General features: G+C 35.8%; 1 protein-coding gene across 1 annotated transcript in view; it reads right to left on the bottom strand.

Moving 5' to 3' along the window:
• NAMPT (nicotinamide phosphoribosyltransferase) overlaps positions 1–17906 on the bottom strand; it is a 44524-nt gene that overhangs the window by 8616 nt on the left and 18002 nt on the right. Inside the window, exons 6-9 of the mRNA XM_019745377.2 lie at positions 15779–15937; positions 15080–15216; positions 11144–11369; positions 9161–9280 (exon numbers count right to left, since the gene is read on the bottom strand). Coding sequence (XP_019600936.1) covers positions 9161–9280; positions 11144–11369; positions 15080–15216; positions 15779–15937 — 642 coding nt within the window. The remainder of the gene's footprint in view (positions 1–9160; positions 9281–11143; positions 11370–15079; positions 15217–15778; positions 15938–17906) is intronic.

Raw genomic sequence — 17906 nt, 5'->3', positions numbered from 1 at the left:
AACATTTATCACTGGATCATTTTTGGCAGAACGATTATCTACCTATAAGCCAGCTAGAGAAACCTGTATGAGCATACAGCTTTGGCAGCTAAAATAGTTTTTTCAAGGAATACATAATTTAAAAGTTATGTTAATTTATTCAGCTACATTATTATCAATGTCATTTATATTTCTTTTTCCTACGCAGGACTTATTAACACAGAATCTGTCTTATTTAACACATTCAATCACTTTTATGACAGAAGATGGCACATAAAATTTAGTAATCATTCCTTTAATTTCATGAGAATAGTCAAAAGGAAGTAACTGGAAAGTCTTGCTCTATTTTATTGAAACAGAACTTTTAGAAGTGATTAGAAAATTATAAGCAAATTTAATAGTCCTATGTGAATCATTAATAATATATATTCACCATATTCCCCTCAAATACTAAGAGTCTCAACCTGAATTATCTATTATTTTCAACACTGCAAGATAAAAATATATGAACTCCAAGGACCTTCACCTTCTTTTTTTTTTCAATTAGTTTCAGGTACACAAGACAAAGTAATACTTAGACGATTATCATTTATATCCCTCACACTGTGTGAACACCCCCCCATTCACTATCCCTCTGACATCGCACAGAGCCGTTACATTTCCTTTGTCTCTATCCCTAATGCTGTACTCAGCTTCTTGTAAGTATATACTTACATTTTATATATATAAAATTTATATATCAAATTTTATATATATAAAATTATAGTTGGCATTCATTATGGTTCAGCTTCAGGTGTACAGTGCAGAGATCAGGCATCTACATCATCCCTGATGAAGTCTCCCAAATGGGACAAGTGTCCATCGGATACCCTACAAAATCTTTACATTATTGATTACATTCTCCAAATTAATTTTCAAAACCCCATGGCAATCTTGTGAATACCGACTGTTTTCTAATCCCCTCACCTCCCGCCTTATCCCCACCACCCCGCCCATCTAGCAACCCTCAGTTTTTCCTCTATGCCTCCAAAACTGTTTCTGATTAGTTCATTCACTTATTCTTTTCTTTAGATTCCACATATAAGTGAGATATGGTATTTGTCTTTCTCTGTCTGACTTATTTCACTTAACATAATGTTCTCTAGGTACATCATGTTGTTGCAATGGTAAGATTTCTTTCTTCTTTATGGCTGAGTAATACTCCATTGTATAAATGTACCACAGTTTCTTAATCCAGTCATCTACTGATGGGCATTTTGGTTGTTTCCATGTCTTGGCTATTGTGTATAGTGCTGCAACAAACAGGAGTGCATAGAGATTTTTGAAATAGAGTTTTGGATTTCTCCGGATAGATACCTAGGAGTGGGATTGCTGGATCATAAGGTAGTTCCATTTTCAGATTTTTGAGATACCTCCATACTGTTTTCCACAGTGGCTGCACCAATCTGCATTCCCACCAACAGTGCACAAGCGTTCCCTTTTCTCCACATCCGCGCCAGCACTTGTTGTTTGTTGATTTATTGATGATAGCCATTTTGACTGGGGTGAGGTGGTATCTCATTGTGGTTTTTATTTGCATTTCTCTGATGGTTAGTGAGATTGAGCATTTCTTCATATGTGTTTGCCATCTGTATGTCCTTTTTAGAAAAATGTCTCTTCATGTCCTCAGCCCATTTATTAATTGGGTTTGTTTTTTTGGAGTTGAGTGAGTCTTTTATAAATTTGTGATATTAACCCCTTATCAGATATATCATTGGCAAATATCTTTTTCCATTCAGTAGGATCCCTTTTTGTTTTATTGATGGTTTTCTTTGCTGTGAAAAAACTTTTTAGTTTGATGTAATCCCACGTTTATTTTTTCTCTTACTTCCCGTGCGCGAGAGGATATATCAGTAAAAATTTTACTCCGGGTAATGTCTGTGAAGTTTCTTCCTATATTTTCTTCTAGGAATTTTATGGTTTCAGATCTTACATTTAAGTCTTTAAGCCATTTCGAATTTATTTTTGTGTATGGTGTAAGGAGGTGGTACAGCTTCATTTTTTAGCATGTGTCTGTCCAGGTTTCCCAGCACCATTTATTGAATAGACTGTCTTTACCCCACCGTACATTCTTGCATCCATTGTCGTAGATTAAATGGCCATATAGGCATGGATTTATTTCTGGGCTCTGTATTCTGTTCCATTGATCTATGTGTCTGTTTTTATGCCAGTACCATGCTGTTTTGATTACTGTAGCCTTGTAGTATAATTTGATGTCAGGTATTGTTATACCTCCCACTTTGTTCTTATTTCTCAAGATTGCTGAGGCTATCTGGGGTCTTTTATGGTTCCATATAAATTTTAGGATTATATGTTCTATTTCTGTGAAAAACGTCCTTGGTAGTTTGATAGGAATTGCGTTGAATATGTATACTGCCTTAGGCAGTATGGACATTTTAACTATATTAATTCTTCCTATCCATGAACATGGTATGTGTTTCCATCTATTTGTATCTTCTTTCATTTCTTTCTTCAGTGTCTTATAATTTTCTGAGTACAGATCTTTTACTTCTTTGGTTAAATTTATTCCCAGGTATTTTATAGTAAATTGTAAATGGGAGTTTTTTTTAAAATTTCTCCTTCTGATGTTTTATTATTGGTATATACAAATGCAACTGATTTCTGAATATTAATTTTGTATCCTGCTACTTTACTAAATTCATCTATCAGCTCTAATAGTTTCTTGGTGGAGTCTTTAGGGTTCTCTATATACAGTATCATGTCATCTGCATATAATGACAATATTACTTCCTCCTTACCGATTTGGATGCCTTTTATTTCTTTTTCTTGTCTGGTTGCTGTGGCTAGAACTTCCAGCACTATGTTGAATAGAAGTGGAGAAAGTGGGCAACATTGCCTTGTTCCTGATCTTAAGGGATCTTAATGGTTTTAGCTTTTCCCCATTGACTATGATGTTAGCTGTGGGTTTATTATATATGGCCTTTATTATGTTGAGATATGATCCCTCTATTCCCACTTTCTTAAGGGTTTTTATCACAAATGGCTGCTGGATTTTATCAAATACTTTTTCTGCATCTATTGATATGATCATGTGATTTTTATTTTTCATTTTGTTAATGTGGTGTATCACATTAATTGATGTGCGGATGTTGAATCACCCTTGCATACAAGGGATGAATCCCACTTGATCATGGTGTATCTTTTAATGCATTGCTGAATTCTGTTCACTAATATTTTGTTGAGGATTTTTGCATCTATATTCATTGTAGATATCAGCCTGTAGTTTCCTTTTTTTGTGGTGTCTTTGTCTGATTTTGGGGTCAGGGTGATAGTGGCCTCGTAAAAAGTGTTTGGGAGTCTTCCCTCCTTCTGGATTTTTTGGAAGAGCTTGAGGAGAATAGGTGATAATTCTTTTTTGAACGTTTTGTAAAATTCACCTGTAAAGCCATGTGGTCCAGGGCTTTTGTTTGTTGGGAGATTGTTGATTACTGATTCAATTTCCCTGGTGGTGATCAGTCTATTCAAGTTTTCTGTTTCTTCTTGAGTTAGCCTTGGAAGGTTGTACACCTCTAGAAAATTGTCCATTTCTTCCAGATTGTCAAATTTGTTGGCATATAGTTGCTCATAGTAATTTCTTAAAATTTTTTGTATTTCTGCGATGTCTGTTGTCACTCCGCTTTCATTTCTGATTTTATTAATTTGGGTCCTCTCTCTCTTATTTTTAATGAGTCTGGCTAAAGGTTTGTCAATTTTGTTTATCTTCTCTAAGAACCAACTCTTGGATTCATTGATCTTTTGTATTGTTTTTCTGGTTTCTATTTCATTTATTTCCGCTCTGATCTTTATTATCTCCTTCCTTGTACACCCTTTGGGCTTATTTTGCTGTTCTTTGTCCAGATCCCTTAAGTGTGAAGATAAACTGTTGATTAGTGATGTTTCTTGTTTCTTTAGGTAGGCCTGCAATGCTATGAATTTCCCTCTTAGGACTGCTTTCGCGGCATCCCATAGATTTTGGGTCATCGTGTTTTCATTTTCGTTTGTCTCGAGATATCGTTTGATTTCTTCCTTGATCTCCTGTTTGACCCATTCATTATTTAGTAACATATTATTCAGCCTCCATGAATTTGTGTGTCTTCCAGTTTTTTTCCTGTAGTTCATTTCTAATTTCATAGCACTGTGGTCAGAGAAGACAATTGGTATGATTTCAATTTTCTTAAATTTATCAAGACTTGTTTTGTGGCCTAACATATGGTCTATCTTGGAAAATGTTCCATGTGCGCTTGAGAAGAACGTGTATTCTGCAGCTTTGGGGTGAAATGCTCTGAAAATATCGATTAAATCCAAGTGGTCCAATGTGTCATTTAAGGCTGTTGTTTCCATATTGATTTTCTGTCTGGAAGACCTGTCCCTTGTTGTCAGAGGTGTGTTGAAGTCCCCTACTATGATAGTGTTACTGTTGATCTCTGTCTTTATGTCAGTCAATATCTGTTTTATATATTTAGGTGCTCCTATGTTGGGTGCATAGATGTTTACTAGGGTTATGTCTTCTTGTCGGATCGATCCCTTTATTATTATATAGTGCCCATCTTTGTCTTTTAATATGTTCTTCATTTTAAAGTCTATTTTGTCAGATATAAGTATTGCAACTCCAGCTTTTTTCTCATTTCCATTTGCATGAAATATCTTACTCCAACCCTTCACTTTCAGCCTGTGTGTGTCTTTTGATCTGAGGTGAGTCTCTTGTATACAGCATATACAAGGGTCTTGCTTTCTTATCCACTCAGCCACCCTATGTCTCTTGATTGGAGCATTTAATCCATTTACATTTAAAGTGATTATTGATAGGTACATAGTTATTGCCATTTTTAAATTTGTAGTTAGATTGTTTTCATCTTTCTTCTATTTACAGAAGTCCTTTTAGTATTTCTTGCAATGCTGGCTTGGTGGTAATAAATTCCTTTAGCTTATTCTTTTCTGGGAAGCTCTTTATCTCTCCATCAACTTTAAATGATAGCCTTGCTGGATAAAGCAATCTAGGTTGTAGGCCTTTGTTTTCCATCACTTTGAGTATCTCCTGCCACTCCCTCCTGGCCTTCAATGTTTCTGTAGAAAAGTCATTTGATAGTCTTATGGGAGTTCCCTTGTATGTAACCCTCTGTCTTTCTCTTGCTGCTTTTAGGATTCTCTCTTTGTCTTTAACCTTTGCCATTTTAACTATAATGTATCTTGGTGTGGGCCTGATTGGGTTTATCCTGGTTGGAACTCTCTGCATTTCCTGGGCTTGTATGTTGGTTTCCTTCATCAGGTTAGGGAAGTTTTCGGACATTAATACTTCAAATATGTTCTCAATCCCTTGCTTCCTCTCTTCACCTTCTGATATTCCTATGATGCGCACGTTGTTGCGCTTGATGTTATCCCAGAGGTCTCTTAAACCATCTTCATTGTTTTTTATTCTGTTTTCTTTTTGTTGTTCTGTTTGGGTGATCTCTGCTAACTTGTCTTCTAAGTCGCTGATTCGATCCTCTGCTTCATCTAACCTGCTGTTAATTCCTTCAAGTGAGTTCTTTATTTCAGTAATTGTGTTCTTTAGTTCTAACTGGTTGTTCATTACGATTTCTACATCCTTCTTTATGTTGTCTCTAAGCTCCTTAAACATTCTTATCATCAGTGTTCTGAACTCTGTCTCTGACAGGTTGGTTACCTCTGTTTCATTTGGTTCCATTTCTGGAGGTTTCTTCTGTTCTTTTATTTGGGACATGTTTCTTTGTTTCCCCATTCTGGCTGACTCTCTGTGTTTGCTTCGATGTATTAGGTAGATCCCCTAGAGTTCTTTGTTCTTGCTGGGTTATCTTATGTAGCATGTGTCCTTTATTTTTGACTTGCACTACTTTGTTCTTCTTTGGACCTTCACCTTTTAACAAACCCACATTGAGAAAGGCAATCTTCTTAAATCCCAACCATCTAATTCTAGTGCTACATGTAAGGAATCAAGATGGAAACACACACAATTTATTTTAAAGTGATTCCTTAGACTTTACATAAATCCAGTCTCATGTCTTTATTATTATACCTGAACCTGAAAGTACCCAAGGGCCTCGAATTCAGATTTATTTTTCATTGAAATAACTGTGAACAAAATATAACTAAAACAATAATAAACCTTGTAAAATATGAAATTAAGGCATGTTCCAAAAGAGTGAATTTCAACATGGAAAAAATGAAAAGAATAGAACAGAAAAACAGAGGAAAAGAAAGGGACACAGATAAATGGACGGTAAGGTAGTTTGATTAAAAAAACAGAAAAAATAGTTTCAGACCTGTCACCTGATTTTAGATATGCCTCAGAAGCATAAGAATGAGAAAATTACAAAGAACAGTAATCACCTAGTGTCCTATCTCTATATTTCTGGCCCTGTTTCTTTAAGAGAGTCTTCCCATATAGCTATATAGCTTTATAATGAAATTATATAGCTTTATAAAATTTAGATAATTTAAAGTTTTAGTGAATTGTTCTGTTAAGAGTACATTTAGGGCCGGCCCGGTGGCTCAGGCGGTTAGAGCTCCATGCTCCTAACTCCGAAGGCTGCCGGTTCGATTCCCACATGGGCCAGTGGGCTCTCAACCACAATGTTGCCGGTTCAACTCCTCGAGTCCCGCAACGGATGGTGGGCTCTGCCCCCTGCAACTAAGGTTGAACACGGCACCTTGAGCTGAGCTGCCTCCCGGATGGCTCAGTTGGTTGGCGCATCCTCTCAACCACAAGGTTGCCGGTTTCGACTCCCGCAAGGGATGGTGGGCTGTGCCCCCTGCAACTAGCAACGGCAACTGGACCTGGAGCTGAGCTGTGCCCTCTACAACTAAGACTGAAAGAACAACAACTTGAAGCTGAACAGCACCCTGTACAACTGAGATTGAAAGGACAACAAATTGACTTGGAAAAAAGGCCTGGAAGTATACACTGTTCTCCAATAAAGTCCTGTTCCCCTTCCCCGATAAAATTAAAAAAAAGAGTACATTTAGATAAAAAAATTAATGTGTTCGTATCATTAAGATTTACATAAAACCAATGTCTTCTATTAAGATCCTCACAAGGATCAGGGGAAATTCCCCAGCAAAGTAGAGAAAAGGGTTCTAGGAAAATAACAGGATAATTAAAGGGGAAGAAGAAAAGTATTTAAAATATGTGGAACTTCACTTGCAAAGAGATCTTGCCAATCTTGAGAATCTGGTGCCATTTTTGTCGTTAATGACTAAATCCCTAATGGAGACACAAACAGAAAGAGAAGACAGACATTTCTGTGTTTTGTCCAACACAAGAGATTTTTGCCTTTTTTCCTAACTAAGCAGACTGATTTTGGCACACACAAACCTAGAGCAGGCTTACACCGTATGTAAACTTCACGGGATGCTACAAGAAGACTGACTGAGAGAAGCAATCCAACAGTGAGGCTGACTGTCACTTGTTTGAAATTAAATACATTTTTCATTTTGTCAAAAGTAAGGCATTTAATTTGGTATATATACAAAGCAAAACCACTCACTATATGTATTATTCCTGCTTCTAAAAACTTATTTGACCCACTTCCAATATGAAGAAAGCAGGTATCACCCCATCAGCCTTTAGGTAAACCAACACTTGAGTACATCTGCATTACACAAATGATTCATTCTCTGATTGTTCTGTTTAAGGTTTGACCAATGCCAGAATATTTGTCTCAATATTTAACTTTGTATTCATAGTTAAAAAAAAAAAAAGTTGAAGTTTTGAACTGAGTCTCAACTTTTAAAATGCACATACATTCTCAAAGTTTATTTAAAAACAAAAAGAAAAGAAAGAAAAGCCGAGAACTCAGGTTTTTTTTAAAGGCAAGTTCAAATACCTGTTTGAACAGCTCAACTTAAAGAGCTCAGCACTGGAACCAGGAAGGGCAGGTCTAGCAGTGAAGAGAATGGGGCTAATGGGTTTTCTGAAATTGGTAGAGTACCCTGCTCATGTTTCTTCATCAGACAGGGGGATTAAGTGTGTGTGAGGGTACCCGCCAAACTGCCTAAAATGAAGGAATGGGTAATAATGCTTAACTGATGCCAAGATAAGAAACTTTTAACTCAGCTGAGCTAAGGAGACAACAGCAATTCCATATGCCAGCTGAGGTTTCCACACTCAGGCCCTGCTTCTCACAGCAGGTTTTTCTTCTATTCTTTCCTTTTTACACGAAAGCCCCTAACCAATACCAAATGCCTTAGAGGAGTTTGGGGGAGTTTCCACTTTTATCAGGCAAAGCAGTTTGGGAGGGTTGGTGGAAGAAACCTCACTTCTCTTATTCCAAGAAAGCTATTCCAGACACCACCTTTAGGAGCTCCAACTGCACAGAACCACAGAAGTCATGTCTGTTACATGTAGGAGTTCCTACTTTTAAACAAATCTTTGGAAAACAAACTATTTATAATTTGGGTACTGAACTTACTCTAACCACACCAAACTTTCACACAGAAAATCCTTTGATAACTTGTGTTATCCAAGTGGATACCATTGGAGACAATATACATTACAATGTCAGTGGCTTACAATAGCAGATGGTCCATGTTCTGACACCAGTGAGATCCTTAGTTTTTATGGAGTATTTAGGTATTAGTTAAAATGAAATTATAGCTCATCAGAAGCTTATTTGAAAACAAAAGAGGCAGAAGCTGTAGTGTAACGCACTATTTGGTTAAATCTAACAATAGTGATAATAGTGTTTAATTTAGAAGAGCTGACAAACCATTTTATAATTTTTGAAAAAGCACATATTAAAACCATTTGAGTTTCACACTTAAGAGTATGTAAAGTTCCATTCTATTAAAACTGAGACCTATTTGGGCAGCATCAAGATTTTTTGTTTCATATACAAGGAACATTCCTTGACTGGCATTTTCTTGTGTCATAGTGATATTTCTTTAGGCTCATCATCTAGGGTGGCCAGTGAGGACTGGGAATATAGTAAGTGTGGTTTGGCGGGTACTTCTATACTTTAACTAACTACTATTTACAAAGTTTAAGCAATTAACAGAAAAGACATGTACATTATAAACTTATGAAATGAATCACAACTGTACTCAAATTATTAATGTGTTTATCAAACTAATAAAAAGGAGCTTAATTATGATTACATTATTGGAACATTTACTATAAAACACATACCTCTTGTAAGGTATTAATATCTACTCCATCCCCTTGAATAACTCGAAGATAAGGTGGCAGCAACTTGTAGCCCTTTGAGTTCTCAGTCACAGGGAACTTCTTACCTAAAATATCCAAAACCTGTACAGAAAAATACACACCCAACACAAAATAACTAAAACTGAAAAAAAGTGTAAAAATGACTTTGCTTTGCTAGACAATCTTGAGAATATAAAATTAATGAAATTACTTAAAAAATTTTACAACAATATGTATAAGCCTTCTAAAATTTAGTCTCAATTCCTTTGATTATGACAGAAACAGGCATGCTATTTTCTATCAAGTCAATTTACATGGTAAGTGGCTCAAAACATAAAGATTTTTCCCTTGTATCTTTCAAATTATACAGATTCAGGAAAAAACCTCTAACTTTAGAAACTTAAAACAGTAAATATAATAGTTTTAAAAGGTATAGAAAGCATCATTTAATAAACTCATAATTATACTTTTGACTTGGATTTATTCTGCTTGTGTCCAATAGTTTTTGTTTGGTTTAATTTTGATATCACAAATATAAATCCATTTGAATTACAAAATTCAGAGAAATGATGGTATGTAGACAAAGCTGGAAATAAGTATATATAACCCCCAGTTTCTCTGAAGTTCTCTTCATTTAAAGATGACACCCATTTTTTGACACCCAAGCCAAATTGCATAATATGCAAATTGTACCACTCATCCATTAACTACTGGAAGTTTTATAGCAGCTGAAATACCTAAATATTGATTTAAAATTTCTGAGAAAGCTGGTCAGAGATACAAAGACCTATCAGACAAATTTTCTCCCCAACAATCAGTCCCTTTTCCTAAATAAATTGGTTTAAGATTACAACAATGAGAAAATTCCATATTGATGCCTCAGTTTATTCTTAAAACTAGGTCTACACATTTTTATTAGGTAACAGGAAAAAACATGAAACCTGTTAAGTTAGCGAAAACCAAATCTGTTAATACTTCAGGTTAAGATAAGACCTTCAGATCGGCCTATTAGTTAATAGGAAAAGAGCTCCTTGATTCTATATTCCCTTCCCCCCTTATTGGCTCTTTTCTGAATTACTGAAAGAAAAGACTTATTTCTAGCTTTTCCCAACATTTAATATATCAGTAAATACATTCCTTCAATTCCTTGGAAATGATCTCCCCACCTTTCTTAAGGGGTAAGTAATGTATCATCTAATCATTAGTTAGGAAACAGTGTGGTAACGTGAGAAGGCCATAGTCAGAAAGACCTGCAATAGGGACTTAGCTTATTCTCTATGTTGTCTTGTGTGACCTTGAACAAGTTACTTTAACCTCTCTAAGTCTGTTTCTTAGTCTATAAAAAAGAGATAACATTTATTATAGGGTTTTCATAGAGATTAAATGACACAGCTTAAGTAAAGCCCCTAATACAATGTTTTTCTAGTAGTGAGGTCAAATAACCTGCTCATATTGGTGTTTTTCAAAGAAGGCAAAGCCCTGAACACTAAAAAAATGCAGCATTGCTACACTGAGGATCAACAGTATCTCTAAAGAATCACTACTTGAAAAGCATTTTCAAATTTTTTTTATTCCACACCACCATGTACTTATTTCTTTTGCACTAAAAACTTCCAAGGTATAGCAATGATTTGTGATAAAGGAAAAGAAAGAAACCATAAACTTGGTAACCAATTCACAAGATTGGTTAAAACGGTAATGCTATTAATTTTGAAAGTAGAAAAGAAAATATCTGCAACAGTACTTAACTGTCTATTTGACAGTATAAATAAATAACCCATAACTCTGGGTATCCTGTTATTAATGTGTGACCTTGGGCAAATCTATTACTCTCTCTGGGCTGCAACTCTGAAATAAGGGGACTGGTCCAGATAGCTCTGTAATGGTGTGTGTATAAATGAAAAGTAGTGTTGATGCAGCTGGTGTGTAGGCATTTTAATAATCAAGTTACGTATTAAAATTTACCTTTAATACAGTGTCAAGAGGATTTCCAGAATCAGGTCTGATTATTAGTGGTGCCTCTGTACTTCTTGATACTATTAAATGTCTTAGATCTTCACCCCATATTTTCTCACACGCATTATAAATGTCATAGCTATCGCTGACCACAGATACAGGCACTGATGAAAACTGTGTTACTATATGTTCAAAAGCATCTTTTTCATGGTCTTTCCCCCAAGCTGTTATGGTACTAGAAAACAAAATGAAAATAAAGATTTACTTAGGCAGACACATTAGCTGTTCCTGAATCATATTTCATGTTTACTACACCGCCAACACTGCAGAGAAGGTGAGTGATTTAGTTTAATGAATGCAGACCAGGTTACTTGAATACCTGGGCCCCTTGGCCAATTTTTTTGTATACCTCTCTAATAGTTGTTTTAGTTTTTAAGTCAAACAGAACCAACTACAGTTCTTTTTTTTTTTTTTTTGGTATTCCTGAACCTACTCATTTAAAATCAGTGAGCTACAAAAGTACCCGCTGAATGTACTCTATTTATTATGCCAAGATGTTAGAAAGAATGAACATGCTCCCATTATTGGCTAGTACTTGACTCCCTTCTGTGAATTTTCAAAACCATATACCAATAATAGTAGGGACATGTATTTGATCTTTTTTACTTTTCAAACCTTACACTTAAAGACAATTACTCATATACTATACTATATACATATAGTCAACTCTTTACCTGTAATATCTTCAAATGGCCAGTAATAGGTAGTCATTTATTTCATTTATAGATTCTCCACTACTAATTAATACATGCCCAAGGAATAAGAATTCTTAGTCTGAGCAAAACACAATTAAGATGGGCAATAAACTGTGAGTTTCTATAAGGCAAGAATGGTTATAGTGATTTTTACAATGTCCTCAGTATGGTTCTTCTTATTGAATAGATTAATATACGTATGTAACTTAAGTACTTGTTGGTTAACTAATACATAATTTTTAAAATTCTTAAACAGAATAATGAATTTGAAAATTGCTGCCATTTCCTCATGCCAAGCAAGTTTTCTCCCTAATTTTCTTGTCTTTGCCTCTAACTTATTTTCCTAAGTAAAATAATGGAAAGTAAGACAATCCACTCATTCATGATAGAACTCCATGTAGATATAAATTTATTTCAAGATTGACTGAAGAGCCATACTAATTTATGTTTGAAATTGTCATTTCGTCTTAATTTATTTTCTAAAAGATTGGAGTAAACTTTTCTCGTGCTGTCAATGGTACGCTGAGGATAAAGGGAGCACGTACAATTCAGGATTATAAAGACTTAGCCTACCCCAGAGACCTCTCTCATCTGAAATGGACAGATAGCCAGCCTGTTTACATAAAACTCATTTTATGGTGAACACTCTTCTAAACAGTTACAGAGACTGCCAGTAGCTATGATGCCAACTCTATTTCATGCAAGCATCTGCAGGCTAAGGGAAAATTACGATATGAAGAGAAGCCTCTTCTTCATATCAAGAATTGCTATTGTCTTCTTTATAAGGGAGAGAATTAAGCTCAAAGAATACCAGTACTGGATAGCTTTGTAATGGAAGAACAAACTTCTATTGTTAGAGGTCATGCCAATTGTTACTCCTATTCTAGTGCCATATTTGGTATATGGAAATCATAAATATTTGTTCAATGAATTCTACTCATTCTATAACTCCAATTTCCAGCAAATTAAATTTGGTATCTTTCCAAAGTTTGAGGGAAAAGTTATGACACTGCATACTTCTAGTCGATTCATATATTCCTTAAGAAAATATTTATAACAATAATGGCAGTGCTCTAAATTTTAGAGTTCTATTTTAAAGTTATTTTAGATGTTAGTCATTTATCCTCAATGACCTTCTGATGTTAGAGATGTAAAATTTTAGCTCCTCCTGTTGTTTGGTTGGATGGAGGAACTGGAGAACAGAGAGTTAAGTGACTTGCCCAAGGCCACCCAGAATGTCAGCTGTAAAGGTTCCTATGGTTTCCCAACTTTCAGTCCAAAGTTCTATTCACTATACCTATGCTGTCGTTTAAGATTTTGCTGTTTAAGAACATCTGAAATAATCTTATGTATTAAGGAACTGAAAATTTACAAGTAAATATCATGTGACTATGTAGATTTTCAGTGTTTTACCACGAAAGCCCTAAAGATATTATCTTTATTCTCAGATTTATACTACCATACTCATATTACTTTAAACAAAACCAGTCACGAGTCTAATATATGGATACTACATTAAGTTTTAAAAAGATGCATATATATCTAGTCCAAAATAAATATACTGTAACCCCAAAACTTTTACCTGTTGATAAATTTTCCGTTTCACTAGTCTTAAATGTGAAAGTATTCAAAAGGCCCTACTAATACAGCAATGCTCATAAATGTTAGCTGAATCTACTCTCTACTGAGCCCCAATTCAAATCATCGAGTTCTAGCAATTTCATCTCCCAAGCTACTGCTCATGTTTACCCACTTCTTTCCATAGATTTAGCCACTTGGCTCTGGTGCAGTATCTTTCTATAAAGCCCCCTACCGTCTCTTTTCTCACTCTCTTTTTTTTTTTCAATTCAGAGGATATCCTATCAAAATAATCTTCCTGAAATATTTCTTTGACATCACTTCTTTGCTCAAAAACTGTAATGCCCACTCCCATTTGAAAATGGAATTAGAATAACCCAGCACAAATTTGAGGGCCTTTGCTAAACCTGTCTTCCCAGTCTACCCTACGTTGCCTACAAAATCTCTGTTTCATCCCTAATTCCCTAAACACACTTGCACTCTCCTCTTTCAGTCTTGCTCTTTCAGGACAATGCCTGACACATGGTAGGCATGCAATCCACATTTACTTAGCTAATCAGTGATTCCACCATGACTGCCATTAAATTTTACCATTCCTTCAAGAAGGCAAGATTTCATACCATCTCTATAAATTTTTTTAAAAATTGTTTATTTTTTGTTTATTTCTTTGTCTTTTATCTATAAAATCTTTCTGGATCCTGCCAGTGGAATATACCTTCCCCACCTTGCACCACTAGAACACTTTAATTGTAACTCTTTAAAAGTACTTAATCAACAGAGCAGAATGTCGCTAGTGTATTATTTTTATCCCAAATATAGGGTCATTTTTTTCTCTTTAATCTTTCTATCCCTTGTAGCACTTAGTAGATTGCCTTGAATAAAAGCTCAGCTTTATTCTAAACTCAGTGCTAGCTTTGGCACGCTGCAGTATTAAAATATGAGTTGAACTTAATAAACCTCCTCAAATAGTAAATACCTTTTGTTAAGAACCAGAAATAAGGTTTGCCATAGATTTTTAAAACTCCACTGACTTTCATAAAGTTACCTCTAGGACTAGAACAGCTGCTGCCTAGAATTATAACTGCCTTCTAGTTTAACGAGATGGTTTAGTAAGATCAGATAAGGAAGCGAAGAAGAATCTGAACTCTCTTCCTTCCATCAAAAGGGCTTAGGTGATCATCTACAAATGAGAGTACTGGGTCCAGATGACAATTTCTAGGGCAAAGATAGGTGAGGTCATGCAGAAGAGCAGGGAAAGGGGAAAAAGTGACCAGATCTCAACAGTGATGTGTCCAGACTTAATTTAACAAATAAAATATATCTGATATGGCAATAGAGTCGTTGAAAAAGTTTTACCATAAAATCCATACAGCAATGTAAGAGTTGAAAAAGATCTTAATTTGTTTCTATTAGGATAGTTCTCGGCCTCTGATACTAATCTTTATATAAGGTATAAATACTGCATTTGTATTGCTTAAATTCAGGAAGATTTACTGAAGTACATGGCTCTGTAGTTAAGCAAAACATCACTCAATTACAAACACAAGAGTGAAAAAACTTAGTTTTAGAAAACAAATGTTTGGATAATGGGAGGATGAAACCAGAATTTTACCTGTGTTCTGCTGCTGGAACAGAATAGCCTGGAACAGGATCTTTTGTTCCATAGTATTTTTTAATTAAAGCAATTCCTGCTACTGTATCTGTTCCTTTGAAGTTAACCAAATGAGCAGAAGCTCCGATGCCAGCAGTCTGGAAAATAAACCATAAATCAAAATCCAAAAAGGAAAAGAAAAACTCATACTTGAGGTACACAGCATAGCTCACAAGGAATTATTATTCTCGTTTTCTTAGAGATAGTTAACTATTATCAGATAATAACTCCTTACAACAAAGATCCAGTTTTTCCCAAATATTTAATTCAATTATCTCCTCAGAGAGAACTACTTAATACTGATCCCCCCCATTTCTCATCACCCTCTTTTCCCTTACTTTGCCTTGTGTTTCTCTGTGGCATTATCTGACATCTGCTATATTTATTATGTCTGCCTGTCTGTCCATTTGTCTGTCAGCCCATCCATCCATCCAATATATAAAGGATATGGACATTTGTTGAAGGCTATAGTCCATGTGCTTTGAACAGAGGCTGATGTATGTAGATAGTTAATATATATCTGTTCACCGAATCTCTGGAATTTCAAAATATGGCCGACATAGAACCAACATCAATCTCATAACTTCCCAGAAAATTTATAATGGTAATCTATCGACAATCCACATTTTATTCAATGAGGTTCATTTCAAAGCTTCTTACCTCTTGGGAAGAGACTCCTCTGTAGCCAAAATCATGCAACTTGTACTCCAGACCATCTAAGTTACCAGATGTTTCTAACAAATACTTGGCCAATATTTTCTTCTGCTCTCTAGAATTTGTGGCTACGGTGATTGGATACCAGGACTGAACAAGAATAGTCTGTAGCAATAAAATTAACCATATATATTAATACATAAAATATGGGGTTCTTTCTGAGGAAAATCCTAGCTTTCTCTGGAGATATGTCCTGGGCTTCCATACTATTTCAATTGTATAACAGGATGCCTACACATGTATTCCAGATATGGTACATAGCTCAGCTCTCAAATCAGCAACACGAAGGTAAAGCATACTGGGCCCTTACCAGTAGAGAATGTCAAATTACCTAATTCTACCCAAAGCTCCAAAGCAGCAAATAATGTTGAGAAAGATTATCTGTGATGAAAGACCAACTTTTAAAATGATTTTCAATCTGTCATAGGTCAATAGTTTTATAAAATATACTCACTCTTGGATGGTGAAGCAATTCCCATAAGTTTCTAAATGCTTATCCTTGATTTCTCTATTTAATGTGAACCTGCATCAAATAGTTCATGGACCAACACTGGCCCATGGACTACACCTGGAATAGGATGGGTCTAAAGTTAATCATTTCTCCAGGTAGTCTTCGATCTAATTTTTCCTTGGATTTAATATGACCATTGGTAGGTTATTTACTTGAGATACTTTTGCTTAGCACTAGAGAATTCTATTCACTGAGTTTGCTTTAAGTCCTTGGCTTTTATCAGAAGTCATTATAAGGCCACATGAAACATTTCTGCGTATGTTGTAAAATTGCAAGGCCACTGTCTATTTTAAAACTTAGTACCTATTATATAAGTTCCCAAACGAGGCAATGGAAGAACTGCTACGTTCCTACTTTCTGATAAGAACTGCCCTTTGGGGGCCGCCAGATGGCTTAGTTGGTTAGAGCACGGGCTCTGAACAGTGGGGTTGCCGGTTCAATTCCCACATGGGCCAGTGAGCTGAGCCCTCCACAACTAGATTGAAGACAACGACCTACCACTGAACTGCTGAAGGGGCGGCTGGAATGGCTCAGCTGGATAGAGGGCGAGCTCTCAACAAGGTTGCCAGTTCAATTCCTGCATGGGATGGTGGGCTGCGCCCCTGCAACTCTGAAACGGCAACTGGATTTGGAGCTGCATCCTCCACAACTAGATTGAAGGACAATGACTTGGAGCTGACGGACCCTGGAAAAACACACTGTTCCCCAATATTCCCCAATTAAAACAAATAAACAAAAACCTGTCCCTTGGTTTCCTTTTTTTTTCTTGGGTGTTGGAAACGCCAAAGTCAGTCTGATGTTTAATCATGGCAACCGTATTAATTATTATGGCTTGGGAATTCATTCTTTCTCCATTCTAGGATCATAATTTTCTATCTTTATTTTATAAACCAGATAACCTATTATTAGAAGCAACCTCAAATTTGTTTTGGAAAGAGCAGCTAAGATGACAACAATGTCTGAGCTCAATCAAAAAGCTATTTAATGGCTTAAATTTTACAAAACCAGCTTTTACTGAATGCCAGATCAATAAATAAGTTAAAAAAAACAGAGAGACTATTTAACCTTGGACTCCCCAACTTGGTCACTTAAAAAAAACACTGTAGCATTACACTCCTATGATTGATAAAATATGGCCACAAATCTTTGCAGCTCCTCTCATCAAGAGATGGAATCTGTTTCTTCATTTCTTGATTCTGGACTATTCTTATGATTTGCTTTTAACCAACAGAATGTGGCAGAGGCCATGTTGTATGACTTTCAAGCTTCTGTTTCAAGAGGTTTTGCAGTTTCTACTCTCATTGTCCTAGAATCTCGAGACTACCATGCTGTGAATCCTAAATTATGGAGAGGCCGGTAAGCCCGGCCATCTGAGTGAGGCCCCAGGCATGGATGTGAGGCCATTTTAGCCGGTCCTGTCCTTGCTGAACCCTCAGCTGAATGAAGACACACAATCCAAGCAAGACCACAAGGGAAGCAGCCTGTCAACCACAGAATCATGAGAAATAATAGCTGTTTGGTTTTAGGAGAGTTTAACATAACAATAGGAAACTGATGCAACTC

The sequence above is a fragment of the Rhinolophus sinicus genome, linkage group LG09, assembly GCF_036562045.2.
Source record: "Rhinolophus sinicus isolate RSC01 linkage group LG09, ASM3656204v1, whole genome shotgun sequence".
In the NCBI taxonomy this organism is placed as follows: Eukaryota; Metazoa; Chordata; class Mammalia; order Chiroptera; family Rhinolophidae; genus Rhinolophus; species Rhinolophus sinicus.
This window is presented reverse-complemented; position numbering and strand designations above follow the sequence as displayed.